This window comes from Geotrypetes seraphini, chromosome 6, assembly GCF_902459505.1.
Source record: "Geotrypetes seraphini chromosome 6, aGeoSer1.1, whole genome shotgun sequence".
In the NCBI taxonomy this organism is placed as follows: domain Eukaryota; kingdom Metazoa; phylum Chordata; class Amphibia; order Gymnophiona; family Dermophiidae; genus Geotrypetes; species Geotrypetes seraphini.
The window spans coordinates 128,265,218-128,278,192 of NC_047089.1; the positions used below are offsets into that span (position 1 = coordinate 128,265,218).

The 12,975-nt window shown below is 45.9% G+C and overlaps 1 protein-coding gene across 1 annotated transcript in view; it reads right to left on the reverse strand.

Moving 5' to 3' along the window:
* Window positions 1–12,975, reverse strand: part of TM9SF2 (transmembrane 9 superfamily member 2) — a 496,116-nt gene that overhangs the window by 349,433 nt on the left and 133,708 nt on the right. The window contains exon 5 of the mRNA XM_033948899.1: window positions 3,933–4,062. Within this exon, the coding sequence (XP_033804790.1) occupies window positions 3,933–4,062 (130 nt within the window). The remainder of the gene's footprint in view (window positions 1–3,932; window positions 4,063–12,975) is intronic.

Genomic DNA, 12,975 nt, shown 5'->3' on the forward strand with positions numbered 1-12,975 from the left:
GTCCTGTCACTCACCCCCTGTCATCCTCGGCGAAAGAGTTCATGCAGGGGAAGTAGACGGTGAGAGCCTCAAGGACGCTGAGAGGCTGATCTTGCTCTGGGACCGCTCCATAAAGAGGCCACCGGGGGCACTCCCAGGCTCTGCCGATGGCTTGGCCAGTTTCACCGCTGCATTTTTCACTCGTCTTGGCGGAATTTTCGGGGCCTCAGGAAGAAGAGGAAACTGTGGCGTCTGTTCGCCCAGCTCTTCAGGCCACTGGAGCACAAGTCTGAGGCGCCGAGGCATGTCCCATTGCTGCCTTTCATGTGAACATCCTCTCGTCTCCTCTACTTTCCCGGTTCTCAGCAATGCACCGGTGGCGGAAGATGCAAATTAAAAAAAAAAAAAAAAAAAAAAAAGCCCCAGTGCATTTCAATAAAGAGTCAGGCGTGTGACTCAACTTTGGGGGGGTTGGGGTGGGAAATCCGGACAGAATCACGCTCATCGACGTGCATGTGTGCGTGACGTGCTTGTGCATGGTGCTTGTTTATCGGGACGGTGTTCGTTTTACGAGTCAAAATTTGCTGGAGTGTTTTGCTCGTCTTGGAAAACACTCGCAAACGTTACTCGCAAACCGAGGTATGACTATACTAAGTTATTATTCAAACAACAATAAAACTGTTGTCAATAACAGCAGCTTCAAAGAATAGTTATTTAGTATCTAACCAATATTAAGTAACAGTTTCTAATCACATTGTTATGAATTGCCAGCCATATTATGAAGATATTGAAGGACCATGAGCGGGGCCTTAGGCACATGGGCTGGGTTGGGCCCATGTGACTATGACCCCGCCCACAGGAGGGGCCTAAGGCTACTGGGCCAATTCCGGTTGGCCCAGGCGCCTCAGGCCCCACCTGTGGGCGGGGTTTTAGGGGCCTGGGCCAATCAGGCCCTAAGGCTCGCCATTCTGAGGATAGTGAGCCTGCCAGATGGATGGGCTTGGGACCTGTCCGTCCAACTTTTTAACAGGTATGGAGGGGGTGTCGGGGATCGTGAGGTCAGTGGGGGGTCACGAGTCAGCAGGTGGGGGGAGGTGTTCGGCAGGCCGATCAGGGGGTTCGGAGGCCATAGTGGGGGGCTGCATCAGGGCAGGAGGGCCTGGGATCCCTGCTGCCAGGATCTTAGTGGGGGTGGGGCTCCCTCATGCCCGATCGTAGTTGAGGGGGGGTGTCACCGGGGCAGGAGGGCTTGAGCTTCCCCCTGCCCAATCATAATCAGGTGGGGGTCTCGCCGGGGCAGGAGGGCTTGGGCTCCCTCCTGCCCGGATCGTTGTCCGGGGGGGGGGGGGTGGATTCTGTAACCGGTGTTGTTTTGACAGACACCAGTTACAGAATCCAGCTTTTAGGCAAAGGACTGGCTCCTCCTTCGCCTAAAAGCTCTTGTGTTGGGCGTTTGGGACTTAGGCTTTTTTTGGTTGATTATATGTTGTTAATGTAGACGTAGTGGTGGTCTGGGTGTTTAAACGTTTTTTTTGATAATGGACATTTTCCCTGCTTCTACTTTCAACGTTTAGGGCCTTAGGCCAAAAGGGGTCTTAGACATTTTTTTTTTAATTATTATTATGCCCCTCCACGAGAGTAAAACAATTTTATGCAGCTTATCAAAGGAATAAGCAGTGGATTTTCCCCAAGTCCATTATGGACTTTTCTTTTAGGAAATTATCCATAACTTTTTTAAACCCTACTAAGCTAACTACTTTCACTACATTCTCTAGCAATGAAATCTAGAGTTTAAATATTGAGTGAATAAATATTTTCTCTAGTTTGCTTTAAATATACCACTTATTAGCTTTATTCCATGACCCCTAGTCCTAGTATTTTTGGAAAGAGTAAACAAGTGATTCATGTCTACCCCTTTCACCCTACTCAGTATTTTATAAACCTCTATCATAACTCCCTTCAGCCGTCTTCTTCAAGTTGATGAGCCCTAGCCACTTTAGCCTTTCCTCATAGGCATGTCATCCTACCTCCTTTGTCATTTTCTTCACCCTTTGTACCTTTTCCAATTCTGCTATATCTTTTTTTCAAATGCATCAGCCAGAACTGCACACAGTATTCAAAGTGCAATTGCACCATGGAGCGATAGAGGCAGTATAACATTCTCATTATTGTTTTCCATTCCTTTCCTGATAATTCCTAACATTCTATTTGCTTCCTTAGCCTCCACCACACACTGAGCAGAGGGTTTCAATATATAAATCAACGATGACATCTAGATCCTTTTCATGGGCGGTAAGTCTTAACATGGATCTTGCATCACATAGCTATAGCTCAGGTTCCTCTTTCCCACATGCATCATTTTGCACTTGTTCAGACTTTATATGCAATCTTTCAACTACCCCGTGTTTCAGTATCAAGTGTACCAGGGGCAATTTCAAATTTTATTGTAACAAATAGAAAAAATCCAGAGGGGGATAAATACTTTTTTGCATCACCAACTATTACTTTCTGTTGATATTGTTTCTCTCTTATAATAAAATTTAACTGAATTAACATATTTCAAAATACAATCAAATTAAGCAGAACGAGGCAACTTTAGATTTATAAAGTATATTTCTAAATAGCTTTCAAAAAATTTACAGTTTTTTCTCTGTCAGGTAAGATTTGCCTCTTTGCAGATAATACCAAAATCTGCAATTGAGTAGACACACCGGATGGTGTGAATAACATGAAGGAAGATCTAGCGAAGCTTGAAGAATGGTCTGAAATTTGGCAGCTAAAATTTAATGCTAAGAAACGTAAGGTCATGTATTTGGGCTACAAACCCAAGGGAATGGCAAAGTTTAGAGGTTGAAGAACTTATATGCACAACGGAAGAGTGAGACTTGGATGCAATTGTACTTGATGATCTTAAGGTGGCTAAACAGATTGAAAAGGTGATGATGAAAGCTAGAAAGATGCTAGGGTGCATAGGGAGAGGTAGGACAAAAGACGGTATTGATGCCTCTGGTGAGAATATCATGTGCAATTCTGGAGAACGCACCTTCAAAAAGATATAAAAAGGATGAAGTCAGTGCAGAGGAAGGCTACTAAAATGATGTGTGGTCTTCGTCATAAGTCATAAGGCATAAGGGGACAGGTTAAAAATCTCAATAGGTAAATTTGGGAGGAAAGGTGGGAGAGGGGAGAAATGATAGACGCGTTTAAACTTACAAGATCATGAAGGGCATAGAGAAAGTGGAGAGAGACAGATTCTTCAAACTTTCAAAAAATAAAAGAACGATTCAAAACGAATGCTAGGAAGTTCTTCTTTACCCAACGTGTGGTGGACACCTGGAATGCGCTTCCAGAGGATGTAATAGGGCAGAGTACGGTAATGGGGTTTAAGAAAGGATTGGACAATTACCTACTGTAAAAGGGGATAGAGGGATATAGATAGAGGATTACTGCACAGGTCCTGGACCTGTTGGGCCGCCGCGAGAACGGACTGCTGGGCATGATGGACCTCAGGTCTGACCCAGCAGAGGCATTGCTTATGTTCTTAAATACCTATGTGGCATAAATTTGCATGAGTCAAGTCTCTTTCATTTGAGAGGAAGTTCTGAAACTAGAGGACATAGGATGAAGTTAAGAGGAGTGATCTAAGGAAATTCTTTTTTTTACAGAAAGGGTGGTAGATGCATGAAACAGTCTCCCAGAAGAGGTGGTAGAGACAAAGATTATGTCTAAATTCAAGAAAGCATGGGATCGGCATTTTATCTGCCATTATGTTTCTATGTTTCTCCTGTTCCAGAGCAATGGAAATAAATTTTATTCAGCTTAACAAACCAATATCCAATGTTTTCTTTTCAAGACAATCACATTCTTCTTTTTTTTGTAACTACCTAAAACAGTTTTCAGAATAAAAAAGACTGAGAAAACACTTCTTTACCGGAAACCTTTGTCAAACTTACATTTATAACACAAGCATCTTTTGGATGTCCATCTTCTGTAATATAGCATCCAATAGGAAATCCAGGATTGCAGAACTTTTGATCATCTTCAACGTCATAACACCAAGTTACAGGCATATTGTCTACAATCCTATAGACAAAAAAAAACCATACTGATAGTTAGTATAACATGTAAGAAAATTTTAAGAGGTTATATTATTTCTTATGTCAGTCTACATTGAGGAATACAATGAAAGATTAGGTTCTTAACTCTGCTAATCTTCTTTCTTGTAAATCTACACTTTACTCCAGGACCAGTGGGTTATTTCTGTCTACTCGCCAGGACTTTGTAGGAAGCCTCAAACTTCAGAGACTTAAACCCCTCCCCTCATACCTCACCACTGTCATTGGTTCTATAAACATCAGTCAGTAGCAAAGCAGCCAGAACATCTGTAGAGGATAATAAGAGAGAGGGGAACGGGGACATTCCCTGACAAGTAAATGTATTCTGCTCACAATTCGTATTGCAAAACAGCAACAAGTAAACATAACTGAATCAGCCCAGAATAAAGTGTGGATTTACAATAAAAAAAGATTAGCAAAGGTAAGAACCTAATCTTTCATTCTTGTACAATCCTACTTTATTCCAGGACCAGTGGGACGTAACAGAGCAACCCCAGAGAATCAGGGTGGGACTGATGAGTCCGCTGCCAAAACAGAGGCACCAAAAGCAGCATTCTGCTTAGCCGTCAAATTCAACCTGTAAAACTTGGTGAACGTATGCAGAGAAAACACCTTTGGTAGAATGAGCCCACACCGCGAGGGGGGCAGCTTCTTTCCAGCCACCACAAAGCCGCGGAAACAGCCATACAGATCTACCTGGAAAGAAGCAGGCCTACTCTTGTGAGAAAAATCCACTATTATAGACAGTTGATCAGAGAGGAGAAACTCGTTGGTGACTTCCAGATACAGCAACAAAAACCTGCACATGTCCAAGGACTGTAACACCGCTGCCTTGATTGTAAGATCCATAAAGAACGCCTGCACCAAAGGCTCATACAGCAGCTGAGCCAAAGAGTGAAGAACTAGAGTAAGATTCCAAGTGGGACAGTGAAGACAGACGCAATGGAGGTCTAAGTTGCAGAGCATCCAACAGAAAACGAGCCACATCCAGATGAGCTGTCGATGAGCCCCTCAAAAAGGGAAGGCCCATACATGAAAGACAAGCAATCTGCACCCAGAGTGAAGCTACCACTAGGCCCTTCATCAGACCATCCTGCAGAAACTCCAAGGAATCGATGGAACAGATGGGCCCACCTGACTCAGGGTGCACCAGGTATGGTAACAACTCCAAGCCTTCACATAGGCCACTCCTATGGACTTCCATTTGCTGTGAAGCGTGTCAATCACTACTGAAGAATAGCCCTGGCTAGTCAAGGCCACGCGCTCAAGAGCCATGCCGTAAGACCAAAGCAGTCCAGATCCTGCAGCACAATCAGACCCTGTATGAGGAGGCATGATGAGAAGATAGTCGAAGCCCCCGATCCTGCTGGAGCCAAATCAAGTCAGCATACCATGGCTGCCTTGGCCAGTTGGGTATAACCAAGAGCACCAGACCACCATGGGCCACTATCCGCCTCAACAGACACCCATCATGGGCCACAGAGGGAAGACAAGAAGAGACCTTCTCATAGCCAGAACTGAATCAGAGCATCCAGGCCTGCGCTGCCAGCCTCGCGACGGCAAACTGAAGAATCAATCCGCTTTCCTGTTGGCCACAGTCACCATGAGATCGAACGTGGGACACCCCACTGATCAACAAAGCAATCAAACGCTCTTTGAGACAGGGACCACTCACTGGGGTCCAGCATCTGATGACTGATAAAATCTGCTTGAACATTGGCCACTCCTGCCATGTGCACCATTGACAGTACTACAAGGTGTCTCTCTGCCCCCCAGAATAGCAACTGAGCCTCCAAACTCAGGGAGGGACTCCTCGTGCCCCCTGTCAATTTAGAAACATAGAAGATGACGGCAGATAAGGGCCATAGCCCATCAGGTCTGTCCACTCTACTGACCCACCCCCAAATCTACTATCCTAGGGATCCCACTCCTGGTGACAGGTTCCCTTGGCTTAACCCTCTAAGGGATCCCACATGGGCATCCCATTTGCTCTTAAATTCTTGCACGCTGTTTGCCTCGATCACCTGCACCGGGACCTCGTTCCAAGGATCAACCACTCTCTCGGTGAAGAAATATTTCCTGGTGTCGCCATGAAATTTCCCGCCCCTGAGTTTGAGTGGATGCCCTCTTGTGTGAGGGTCCTTTGAGAACGAGAATCTCTTCTTCCATCTCGATACAGCCGGTAATATACTTAAATATCTCGATCATGTCTCCTCTCTCCCTACGTTCCTCGAGTGAGTACAGTCGCAAATTTTTCAGCCTTTACTCGTATGATAGATCCTTGAGCCCCGAGACCATCCTGGTGGCCATCCGTTGCACCGACTCTACTCTCAGCACATTTTTTCGGTAGTGTGGCCTCCAGAATTGCACACAGAATTCCAAATGAGGTCTTACCATGGTTCTGTATAATGGCATTATGACTTCAGGCTTCCGGCTGACAAAACTCCTGCAGGGATGGTGCAAGGAGATTAACTTCAGGTTCCTGCACCATGGAGAGGCACTGCAGGTTCTACAAGGACAAGATGGGTTACACCTGACCAGAAGAGGGAAGAACGTCCTTGGACACCGTCTAGCCCGCCTACTTCACAGGGCTTTAAACTAGGTAAGTTGGGGGAGGGTACAGGCACAAACAACCTACCTGGCGAGCTAAACTGCTAATACTTTTTTGAGGCTGAGGTAAGTAGTCACCGAAATTCTGGGTCAGGGGCGAGTATACACACTTTCGAGTCTGGGGTATGCTCACATTATAATTCTGGGTCACATTATAATTCTGGGTCATATTATAATTCTGGGTCACATTGTAATTCCGGGTCTAGGGGGAGTACACATTGTAATTCTGGGTCCAGCGGGAGTACACACATTGCAAATTGTTCAAGTAGCCCATGCGGGAACACCCCCACAGGGTACACACATTTCCGAGTCTGGGATAGGTACATACTGTAGTTCTGGGTCTGGGTAGTCCGGGATAGGTGCACGAAGTAGTTCTGGGCCTAGGGAGAGTACAAAACATGCAAATAATGCTAAATATGTCTAAGTAGCTCAAGTGGGAATATCCCACTGAGACGTAACAAAAATACAACGTGGAGGGCTATGTACGTCAACGCACACAGTCTGGGAAACAAGATCCTGGAATTGGAAACAGAAATAAGGAATGCCGACCTGGATGTGGTGGCTATATCCGGACTCCCACGGGTGGGACATGGTCATACTGGGTTACAACTTGCTTCACCGGGACAGGGAGGGCAAAATGGGAGGAGGTGTAGCATTATATACTAAAGATGACATTAAGGTCACAAGAATTGCAGATGTCCAGTACACTGGGGAATCCCTTTGGGTTAATTTGGCTAGAGGAAAGGACAAATGCCTGTATCTTGGCGTAATATACAGACCCCCAAGACAACAGGATGACCTGGATTTGGAATTAATCGGAGATATAGAGAATATCACCTTGCGTGGGGACACAGTATTGTTAGGTGACTTCAACATGCCTGATGTAGATTGGAAATTTTCTTCAGGGTCGGGGACAGAGAGAGCAGAACTATCCGGATTTTTAGCAAATGCTAAGTCTCTATGTTGATTGCTGGAGCAGTAGCAGTCTTACTGCTACTGTTCCAGCAATCAACATAGAGACTTAGCGTTTGCTAAAAATCCGGATAGTTCTGCTCTCTCTGTCCCCGACCCTGAAGAAAATTTTGAAACGCGTCGGTGGGGAATGAGACAGACCCGGTTTAAAGCTAAGTTATTTACTATGCACTAAATACAACTATAGAGACCATTATGCTTTATAAATAATGCACTGACACTTTATAAATTTTTATAACTTATTACAAGACATAACAAGAAGTTGCACATTAGTTCAATATTCACAAAAAAATGTTCCAGTGAGGACGGCTACCACACTACTTTATTGTGTGGCATTCTGAGGAACTATTGTGATTTGAACATATATATAGTGGAGGTCTGACTTTGGTTTACATTATTTTGATGTGGATTGGGACACACTTTCCTCTGCTTCCAGCAGCAGCAGGAGGCTATTAAACTCTATGAAGGGAGCACGTCTCAGGCAACTGGTGTTGGACCCAACAAGGGATCAGGCAATACTGGTCCTGTTACTTACCAATGGAGAAAGTGTCACAGAGGTCTCGGTGGGCGACACATTGACCTCCAGTGACTACAACATGGTATGGTTCAATCTTAGGAAAGATTTCACTAAATCTACCACACTGACCAAGGTCCTCAAATTCAAGGACACAAACTTCCAAGATATAGGTGACTTCGTTCACCAGGCGCTACAAAGCCAGGCAGAAACCGATAGCGTGGAAGAAATATGGTCAACTTTGAAAGCCACCATACAGGAAGCAACAAACCACTATGTTAAATTAGTAAGTAAACGGCGAAGGAACAATAAGCCGCAGTGGTTCACTGCGGAGATCTCGGACCTCATCAAGGAGAAGAAAAAAGCATTCATCTCTTACAAACAATCGGGGAAACAGGACTCTAGAGCAGACTATCTGACCAAGTCAAAAGCCGTCAAAACAGCAGTTAGGGAGGCTAAATTCCACATGGAGGAGTCTCTAGCGAAGAACATCCAGAAGGGAGATAAATCCTTCTTCAGGTATATCAGTGACAGAAGTAAAAACTCAGGCGGGATAGTACGTCTTAGGAAACCAGACGGAGACTATGTGGAAAAGGACTCGGAAAAAGCCCAACTGTTAAATGAATACTTCTGCTCAGTCTTCACCCGAGAGGCGCCGGGGCTCGGCCCTCAGCTACAGACAAGGGTTGACTCAGTTGACCCGTTTAGTAATTTCGAGTTTACGCCCAGCAGTGTCTACTGTGAGCTGTCAAAGCTCAAAGTTCACAAGGCAATGGGGCCTGACAACCTACACCCCAGGGTGCTCAGGGAGTTGAGTGATGTCTTGGCAGAGCCGCTGTCCGCACTCTTCAATCTCTACCTTAGTACAGGCAGCGTCTTGTTGGACTGGAAGACGGCTAACGTCATTCCATTCCACAAGAAAGGCTCAAAGATGGAGGCAGCAAACTACAGACCAGCGAGTCTCACATCAATAGTGAGCAAACTAATGGAAACTCTATTCAAACGCCAATTGGATACGATCCTGAATGAGGAGAATCTACGGGATCCCCGTCAATATGGATTTACTAAGGGGAGATCCTGCCAATCCAACCTGATCAGCTTCTTTGACTGGGTGACGGGGAAGCTGGATGTTGGGGAGTCCCTGGACATCGTATACCTGGACTTTAGCAAAGCATTTGATAGCGTACCACACCGCAGGTTGCTGAGCAAGATGAGTTCTATAGGATTGGGCGACACATTGACGAAATGGGTTGGGAACTGGCTTGGAAATAGGCTTCAAAGGGTAGTGGTGAACGGCACCCCCTCCGAAATGAGGGAGGTGATCAGTGGAGTGGCCCAGGGCTCGGTCTTGGGCTCGATCCTATTCAACATCTTTATAAGAGACTTGACAGAAGGGCTCTGAGGTAAAATAACATTATTCGCCGATGACGCCAAACTAAGCAATGTAGTGGGCAAAAGCACAACGGACAAAACTTCAATGCCCGACAACATGATGCACGACCTACTCCTACTGGAGCGCTGGTCTAGGACCTGGCAACTCAACTTCAATGCCAAAAAATGCAAGGTTATGCACCTAGGCAGCCAAAATCCATGCAAGACTTATACCCTTAATGGCGAGATCCTAACAAGAACGGTAGCAGAACGAGACTTGGGGGTGATCATCAGTGAAGACATGAAGGCTGCCAATCAAGTGGAGCAAGGCAAGACAAATCATAGATTGCATATGCAGGGGTTTCGTCAGCCATAAGCCTGAAGTCATTATGCCATTGTATAGATCCATGGTGAGGCCCCATCTGGAATACTGTGTGCAATTCTGGAGGCCGCATTATCGTAAGGATGTACTGAGACTGGAGTCGGTCCAGAGAATGGCCACCCGGGACTCAAGGATCTCCCGTACAAAGAACGGCTAGATAAATTACAGCTATACTCCCTCGAGGAGCGCAGAGAGAGGGGAGACATGATCGAGATGTTCAAATATCTCACGGGCCGCATTGAGGCAGAGGAAGATATCTTCTTTTTCAAGGGTCCCACGGCAACAAGAGGGCATCCGTGGAAAATCAGGGGCGGGAAACTGCGCGGTGACACCAGGAAATTCTTTTTCACTGAAAGGGTGGTTGATCTCTGGAATAGTCTTCCACTTCAGGTGATTGAGGCCAGCAGCGTGCCTGATTTTAAGGCCAAATGGGATCGACATGTGGGATCTATTCACAGAGTAAAGGTAGGGGAGGGTCATTAGGGTGGGCAGACTGGATGGGCCGTGGCCCTTATCTGCCATCTATTTCTATGTTTCTATGCAACCTAACAACTGTCTTGCCTTAGATGAAGCCTTCACCACATGATCAGCAGTTTTCATGTCTGCGCTGATGATCACTCTCAAGTCTCGTTCTGTTGAAGTTCTAGCTAAGGTCTCACCATTCAAGGTGTAAGTTCTGCATGGATTTCTGCTGCCGAGGTGCATGATCTTGCATTTCTTAGCCCAGCTGCCAGGTCGAGGACCAAAGCTCCAACAAATGTAGGTCCTGTGTCATACTATCGGGTGAATTACCGTCTCTTACTATATTACATAGTTTGGCGTCGTCAGCAAATAACGTTATCTTACCTTGAAGCCCCTGAGTTAGGTCCCCTATGAATATGATGAAAAGGAGCAGGCCCAAGACTGAGCCCTGCGGTACTCCACTGATCACCTCCGATGTTTTAGAAAGGGCACCGTTAACTACCACCCTCTGAAGTCTGCCACTCAGCCAGTCATTGACCCATGTAGTTAGTGTTTCTCCCAGCCCCATTGATTTCATCTTGCTCAACAGCCTGCGATGCGGGACACTATCGAAAGCTTTGCTGAAGTCTAGGTATACGACATCCACGGATTCTCCCAAATCTAGCTGTTTTGTTACCCAGTCAAAGAAGCTGATGAGATTGGATTGGCAGGACCTACCCTTGGTGAATCCGTGTTGATTGGGATCCCGTAGATTCTCCTCATCCAAGATTGCATCTAATTTATGTTTGATTAGTGTTTCCATGAGTTTGCAAACTATTGATGTGAGACTCACCGGTCTGTAGTTTGCAGCCTCTGCCCTGCAACCCTTTTTGTGCAGTGGAACGATGTTAGCTGTTTTCCAGTCTATGGGGACTCAACCCGAACTTAGGGAGAGATTGAAGAGTCCTGATAGCGGTTCTGCCAGGACATCACGCAGCTCACTGAGCACCCTGGGTAGATTGTCCGGTCCCATGGCTTTCTTCACCTTGAGTCTTGCCAGTTCGTAGTAGACGTCGCCAGGTGTGAACTCGAAATTCTGAAACGGGTCTTCCACGCTGGGCCTTGCCTGCAACTGCGGACCGTGCCCCGGTGCCTCACAGGTGAAGACCGAGCAGAAGTATTCATTCAGTAGTTCTGCTTTATCGGAATCTGATTCTGCGCAGTTCCCATCTGGTTTTCTAAGGCATACTATCCCATCTGTGTTCTTTTTCCTATCACTAATATACCTGAAGAAGGATTTGTCCCCTTTCTTCATGTTCTTTGCCAGAGTCTCTTCCACTCGAAGTTTGGCCTCCCTGACTGCCGTTTTGACCGCTGCAGACCTCGCCCTATGTTCTAGTTTAGCTTCCTTAGTCTCCGTTCATTTGTAGGAAATAAATTTATGTAAGCCTCTGTCGTGGCATTGTCCGAGAAGACACGGATGGTTCGATGATGGTGAAGTCCCTTGAAGTGGAAAAGAGCCAGCCAAATCGCCCAAAGCTACAGGCAATTTGATCAACCACTTGCACTCTGTGCGCCCTTGCTCAAGGAACCATATCCAACACGGCAACCATGGATGCCAGGACCTGAAGATAGTCCCATGCCAAAGGAGCCAGCTGTTCCAGAAGGAAAGAAATCTGGACACACAGTTTCTATCTGCGTGCTTCTGACAGATAAGACATGGTTCATAGCCATGTCGAAGAGAACGACCAAATATTCCAAAGTCTGTGTGGGCGTCAGATTGCTCTTTCTGTAGTTCACAATCTAGCCCAGGTCCTCCAGCACCTGGATCACCAGACCCTCGGCTAATGAGGGAGCCCTGATCAGCCAGTAGTCCAAGTAAGGGTGTACCTGCAGACCCCATTTTCCATAAGTAAGCTTCCACGATCACCATCACCTTGGTGAAAGTATGGGAAGCCGTTGCCAACCCAAAGGGTAGAGCCAAGAACTGGTAATAATGTTCCAATACATGAAACCACAAGAATTTGTGGTGGGCTGGAAATATCAGAATGTGCAAGTAAGCCCCCGTGAGATCCAGAGAGGTGAAGAACTCTGCAAGGGCCACTGCTGCACTGAGTTTTGAGAGCCACATTCATGTGAAGATCCAGAATAGGCCTCCAATCTTCAGAGCTTTTTCTTAGCATGGTAAAGTATATAAAGTATCTACCTGAACCTGACTCTTGACTCTCCCTTCCTTTTGTATTTCTCCTATATGGCTCTCTTTCCTATTTTATAATGCAATTCTTTACCTTAATCCTATCGTTACAGTAGATCCTGTATGTTTTAATGTTTGTTACCCTATTTTACTATTTTTATTATGTACAAACCACTCAGAAGACTAATAGGCGGTATACAACTTTTTATTAAACTTGAAAATCCAGCAAGCGTTGAAATAGTGGCTTGAACCTTGAGCATCTTGTCCAGCCAACCCATGGGAGAGTCCACAAACCAGGTCGAGTAAATTTCAGTTTGTAGCCCAATCGAATAATGTCCATTGGTCAGACGAAATGCGAACCCAGGTGGGCAGGAATGCTGAGAGACTGTCCCCTATC